The sequence below is a fragment of the Culex pipiens genome, chromosome 2 (assembly GCF_016801865.2).
Source record: "Culex pipiens pallens isolate TS chromosome 2, TS_CPP_V2, whole genome shotgun sequence".
Classification (NCBI taxonomy): Eukaryota; Metazoa; Arthropoda; class Insecta; order Diptera; family Culicidae; genus Culex; species Culex pipiens.
This window is the reverse complement of record NC_068938.1, coordinates 202,139,792-202,146,803: the sequence shown is the minus strand read 5'-3', so window position 1 is coordinate 202,146,803 and position 7,012 is coordinate 202,139,792. Positions and strand designations below refer to the sequence as shown.

At 40.0% G+C, this 7,012-nt stretch overlaps 1 protein-coding gene across 1 annotated transcript; it reads right to left on the bottom strand.

Annotated features, from left to right (window-relative positions):
• Positions 1–5,384: 5,384 nt before the first annotated feature.
• On the bottom strand, positions 5,385–6,773 carry LOC120418140 (sterol O-acyltransferase 1-like). Its single transcript, XM_039580433.1, has one exon. It carries the CDS (start codon positions 6,771–6,773, stop codon positions 5,385–5,387), a length of 1,389 nt encoding a protein of 462 aa, XP_039436367.1.
• Positions 6,774–7,012: the final 239 nt, after the last annotated feature.

Here is a 7,012-nt window from a genome sequence, read left to right as displayed (position 1 = left end):
AAATAAAACGGGAGAGTGGGGTCGGCCAAAGGTCGTTAAAACGAAAGAACGACGCAGCACCCTCAGCAGCATCGGAGGATGATTTTCCATCAACCAATTCCTTCTAGAATATGTGGGAGCGGGAAAATCTTATTTCCTCCGATTTTCCCAAAGCCCGGGTCGTAAAAACACCATCTCCGGGCATCTTTCCCGAAAACCAACCCGCCTCCTGCGCCTGCTTCTGGTATTAAGAGATTTTCGTTCGAGCGTAACAGTAGAAGTAGTCGGAGCAGGTCGTTAAAAGTTCCCAGAAGCGATCCTCGAAAGCCGAAAAAGGAAATAAAATTTCTAATCTCATCAAAAGTTCTTTTTTTTCTGGGGGGGAACACCCAAATGTGCGGAAGTTTTTACGAGCCGGGAGGATAACGGAACCGGCAGCGGGAAAATGGCCCATAAACATGGTGGTGGAGGCTGAAATTGCTTCGTTCTGCTCTAGTTGGTTCTTATCAGAGAGGCGATTTGGGGGTTTTTGCGTGGGCTTCTTGTAATTTTGGGGCGGTTCCTTGTGCAAAACCAGATGCTCACTTGGTTGCACTAGAACGAAAATTATTGTGTTTGGAAACATTTAGTTACAACATCATGACTGAATTTTTTGTATTCATATTTATTTATGTTAAAAAAATCATGTTTTTAAATATTTTTGTCTAATTTTTCAATAATTTCCAACATTCAACCAAAACCTCCCAGCTGCATAAACGCTAAGAACCCTTTCTCAACAGAACACAGCACACAGCGATTGCAACATAGAACGCGAACCCGTTCTAGCGCAAGAAACGATGACTAAGCCCCCGCAGCTCTTGGCGTGTGTTTGTCGAAAAGTCAAGCCCTCCCTTTCAGAACAGAAATTAGAAACTGGAAACCTCAACCAACAAGGTGAAGGGAGAGTAGGTACCCTTACAGTATACTAACCAACGTCAGAACCGTGGCACGAAACCAGTAAAAGCTCGACGACCGAAGAAAATCGGTGTTTCAGCAACCCGGCGTCGAAAAGAGCAAAACGAAACGGTGAGCCGGCTCAAGGACTAGTAAAAGTCTATAGATTTAGTACCTGGGGGCCAGTGAAACTAACTAACTGTGTCGAGACGAGCTCGCGAGAATGACTAACTGAAGTGGTTGGTACAGGAGAGTTTGGATTTTTAGAATTTTTCAATAATTCATCAAAACATTTAATTTTCCAACATTTCTTTTTTATTTTAATTACATAAAGAAATAGTTCAAAAAACAAGGTCCACCCTGTACTAAGTATTGCACTTTTGCCGTGGCTTCGAGCAGCTCAAAGCCGATAGACTAAGAGAAGGTGGAAATAGTATAGAAATCAGAAGGTACCTACCCTGGGCCTGAAAATGGCCGGAGGCCGGTCGGAGTCGGAGTGGTACAACAAGTTTCGTTTAGATTTGTGCCCTCGACACGCGACGATGGCACCTCGCACACAACGATGGACGCAAACACTTGGGAGGTTACTGGGCAGTCTAATGATATGGACAGCTTGTTGTATCGAATTAACGAGTAAACAAATGGGTACAAAAAGGAGCTTCAAGGGTTGTTTCGGAAGATGTTTGTGATTTCTTTTTAATTTTTAAAATATTCGAGAAAATGGCATTAAGTTGCGTCTTTTAATTACGAAACATTTGGTACACAAACATGTATAGGTCATCGCTGAAATTTTAAAGTTAGCGCAGTTTTAGTGAAAAAAGTCGATTTTTTCCTGTTTTCGTCATTTTCTTGATTTCGCGCGTCGAGTCGAAAAACACGGATTTTATTTTCAAAAAATCATTTCTCAGAATTCTGTTAATGAACACCTCCAGTTTTTGAGTATATTACATAAAATTTTCCGAGGAATCCGAAAAAAACATTTTCAGACATAGAGTCTTTGGTCCAGACACGGTCAAAACGCCATTTTATGTTTTCATACGACTTTTTCAAATATTTGGCTAGTTTTTTCGTTTCTCAAATTATTTATCCTTGAAAGGCCAACTAACCACCTTTGATTTGCATCGAAAACAATTAAAATCGATTGAAATGGAGCGAAGATATGTTTTTTATTCAAGGTGGTTTTTTGCGAAAAATTAACGAAAATTGTCATTTTTTGGTACCACCCTAGCACGGTGTACATCACCCTAATGACCAACCAAAAAAATACGGGTCTAATTATTTCGGCCACAGAACCTCCACAAAAATGTTGAGCCCAATCGGAAAACTTTTTTTCGGTTTGTGTACTTTTCAAATGGAATTGCTGTACTAGGCAATCATAAAAAAATATAGCTTAAACTTAGCCTCACGTATTTTTCTTTTCCTTATTGTGCATGATTTTCTTAAAAGAGAAATGTTTTCAGAATATATACAGTAAAAAATAATGTAAATTTGGAAGCTGTAATTTTGACAGGTTGAATATTACCTCTTTTATAATGTAATTTTACCTCAATTTAGACTGAAAAAGTGGCATTACACCAGAAAAGTGGCAAAGTTACACATATCTAGAGGTAAAATTACACATTTTTTCTGCGAAAAAGATGTACCCCTTCCCAGGAGCGGCCGTGGCTGACTGGCTACGGTGTTTGCTTTGTAAGCGAATGGTTCTGGGTTCGATGCCCATCTGCTCCCAACGAGAAAGTTAAGAACACATAAATTTGAAATGATAAATATGAACGAAAAATCAAAGTCGCTCGATGCGGGGTTCGATCCCCCGTCCTTTGGATTGGTAAGCAAAAATGCTAACCACTAGGCCATGACGACTTGGTGAGCGTGGACTGGAATTAGGAATACTGTTACAGAGAGCGAGTTGTGGCGCTATAACCACGGCAAATAGTTTCAGGGCATTCGTGGAAATACAATGTCCCATCCCAGAGGGTCCCGGAGTACCAAACCTTCTTAGCATGGTGCTCCCAACGAATACAACCAAAAATCTCGGAGCGTATGGTGGTGTGTCCCCACGCTTCTTCCTCCCCTGTCGACTCAGAATTGTGTTGTTGTTCGAACACTCAGTGCTCAAACTCAACCCAATTACGAGTCATCTCTGCGATACGGCTTTACGTAGTAGGCCTGGCCGCTTTAACACTTGTGATGTTTCAATGCATTTGATGCAATGGCGCACTGCAAATGTTAATAAATGACAAGAAGAGTGCTAGGCGTCATCTAACCTAAGGCACTCTCCAGGATCCCTTCGAAAGATTGGCTGCGCTAGGGTCTGATTAGATTAGATTAGATTAGAAAAAGATGTACCCCTTCCCAGATGTAATATTACCATGATTTTTTTTCTGTGTAGCTGAAAAACAAAACAAAACAATCATCGTAAGTCTCCTCCGACTTACGACCTTTTGTGAAACCTTCGAATTCAAAATGAAAACAATTTCTGTTTTTTTTTTAATTTGATCTAAGCTATGAAATAAGCCATATTGTCTGTTGAAAAGAAATGCCAGATTTAAAAAAATGAAATTATGCAATTGAAAATGGGATCAAAAGTTTCCTAAATATCGTCAGTAGCTCGATGCCTCTGTACTCTTTTGTACTATTTTCGATATTTTCAAAAAAAGCAATATTTTCAATTAAAAAATGTTTTTTTAGTCCTCTTTAATTTCAAAGACTAAATTTATTTTGGGAATTTCAATTTAAATGATCAAAAGTTAAATAAAAATATCGAATGTTTCCGTAAGTCTATTTATTCCACAAGGTCCTCATGATAACCAATAACTTTGCCGAAGACACCAAATTGATCAGAAAATTCCTTCTCAATATACAATTTTTTTCCGTAAAAAATAGGCTGTAACTATTGCCGAACTTGATAGTTTAAGAAACCAATTGCATTGGAAAAAGACATTTAAGTGGGGCGTAAGTTATTTAAATAGTTTTGTTTGTTGTCTGAGGAATCGATTGCTTCTATCGGTTTTCGAAAATTTTGACGTTTAGACCTGGGTGTTCAAAACATTTTTAGAGAGAATGCGTAACGTGATTTTCAAATGATCCCACTTTGTTTACATCTACAAAGTTGCAGGCTGTTCAAGCACAAGCATGACTTTTTTATTACTGGTAATTGTGCTGTTTTATAATCAGTACTTTGTGTTTTATTTTGCCTAGTTTTTGACTTTTTTCTTTTGGAAAATCGTGTGTGTTTTCTAGTTTCGTTTGGTTAGAAGAGGTTTTTCTTTTTTTACGGGTGACAAACAGAGAAAATTTTCACTAAACCAGCAGGTTTTCAAACGGAATCAAACAATCAAGACAGCTTCTAGTTGAATAAAATCGCCTGGACTCGATAAACAACTTCCATTCATAATTATTAAAAAAATGAAGATCTTGCCTTCAACTCTCATAAAATTTCTTTACTTCAACTCCAGGTCCTCAAAAGCCACACATTTTTGATTCTTAAAAAAAAAAATTAATGATCGATACCAATACTCTCTACTTTTGGCGAACAGTAAATTGGTTCCACTTTGACAGTTCAAAATTGAGGCCGTTTTGCGAACCACTATTCAGCACCCAGGTTAAGACCACCTCTTTTTTTTTTTTGTTGATTCCTGCCTCACATGTATAAAGTTATTTATTTTATTTTCTATAGCTGACTCGATCCAAACCAGATTCCAGCACTGAAAAGGACCTAATAAAAATAAGTTTACGAATAAAAAAAATTATACCAGGTACAGACATTTCCAGAAAACATGCAGACTCTCATTTTAAGGAATGTGGCAACCGCATCTGGCGTGCCTCTCGCGTTTGACCAAATTTTGTTTTACCGTGTATCATTTTTTTCAGTGTATTCCTTATCCATACCTACAACTTTGCCGAAGACACCAAATCGATCAAAAAATTCCTTCAAAATATACAGATTTTTAAATTTTCATATATTAATTTTGTATGGACAGCTGCCATATTTGTATGGAAAATTATATGGACAAACTAATGATGCAAAATGGCTTCTTTGGGCATACCGAAGGCACCAAAAAAGTTTCAGCCGGATTAAAAAATACAAAAATTAAAATTATGAAAATAAGACCGATTTCGTAGAAAACTACTCTCCTGCATTTTTCGTGATTCTTTTTGTCACATCTTCAGCTATTTCCTACAAATATTTTGAACGAAAAAAAATCGTGTCATGTTTGAAAGTCTTCTAAAAGTGGCGTGTCTTTTCTTTCTTCTTCAGCTGCCTTTTCACTCAGCCACACCTTATGCCCTCCCTTGTGGGCATAAACGTAGCCGGCAAACGAGGTAGCTGCGTTCTGAAGCTTGTTTCTCAAACCAACAAATAAAATAATTATCTTATTCAATAAAAAAATCAAATTATTTTATTCATGAAGGCAGATGTTTATTCTACCACAATCCAATACGGCTTATTTTTTATCGATACGTCACTAAATTCAACTCCACGGAGCTTGAACGGTCCAATTGCCATCAAACGAACTGACGGCGCCGCAGGTCCATGAAACCGGGACTAGACCCTCCAGTGACCACCGTCCCACACTATCCACAACCTCCAAACAATTCCTCCTGGCGTAGTACTCCATGCTGTACAAACTAACCTCAACGCCATTTGTAAACGTAAGGGACGCCAGGAAAAACACGTTCCCAAGATTGACGTTGGCCGTCAGCAGTCCCATTACCACAAACTGTCCCAGCATGATCGGGTAGATGAACCGGAAGGCCACTGCCAGCAACAGTTCGTGGACCAGCCCAGACACGGCGAACGCCACGATGGATGCTGCTCTTCTGCTACGCAGCACATGGTCGTAAAAGTCCTTGTACATGTATGTGTACAGGAAGTTGTGCACGACGACGTTTTGACAGCGCACAAACCCGGCAAACGAAGTTACGTTCCACCAGTCGCGGTAGAAGAGACGGTCCGCGAATCTGAGAGCTTCTGCCCAGGCGTTGAGCCAGGAGTGCATCAGGGCGTAGAGGCCGCACAGGAAGAAGACACTGGTTGGCAGGATGCTCAGGAACTCGTTGTGGAGTACGGTTCCGGTTGATATTGGGACGACTCCGAATCGGTTGAACAGAGCTGAGGTTCCGCTGAAGATGTAGCACATGTACAGCAGGATGGTCACTTCCAGGGCATGTTTGAGAACGACTCGCCAACGGATGGTTGCGGTTCTTGGGTACTCGTTGCGGTAGATCAGCGTGGGAGCAAAGAGGAAGTACACAAATTGATGGAACGTTGGTCTCGTAGAGTTGTCCTTCAAAACTTCTGATGAACTACTCCGAACAAACGCGTGGATCTTCATCACGAAGCGTGTCATTTCCATCAGGATGCACATTGAAGATACTGGTGACAAGTCGAGAAGTAGTACAACTTTGATGGTCACTGTTACGAAGGTCACCTGGTAGATCACCAATCCACAAAAGCAGCTAATGTCTAGCCATTTCTTCGTTCCATCTTCAAATTTTCTTCGGCCATAGATCCAACCAATGAAGCAAAAATACACACACAACGTACTGATCTGCATGCAACTCCACACTAGCAAGTTCACTGATAATCCACGTAATCCACTTAAAACTTCCCGCAATTTCAAATCAATCCGACCACTCTCCACAAACGTGGTCAGGACTTCATCAGCGAAGACCAAAATCAGTGCCGCAGCAAACACGTTGTAGATCAGCTGGTTCTCCGCAAATATATCCGTAAGTGGTGAATTTCTTGCCACGAATGTCTTTTCCGGAAGATCTCGCGAGCCATCCCTATTGGGAGACTTCTTCCTCGCCAAATCGTCGGCGACGACCGAGTTTAAGTTACAATCGAGCGTTGCCATAGTTGTAAGCCATTCGAGTGTCTCCGGTAAACTAACTATTTCGAAGTTTGAAAATTCTAACGGACCACCGAAATTGAATCGAAACTGATGTAAAAAAAAGTCAACCAAATTTAAATCCAGTTTAATAACATTCCACGATGCGTATCAGCAGGTCCTTGCTGTTTTCAACCATGATTTGGTTGAATGAATGAAAAGATTTATCAACAAAAAGCAGACTGTTTTTATATTTTTGTTTTCAA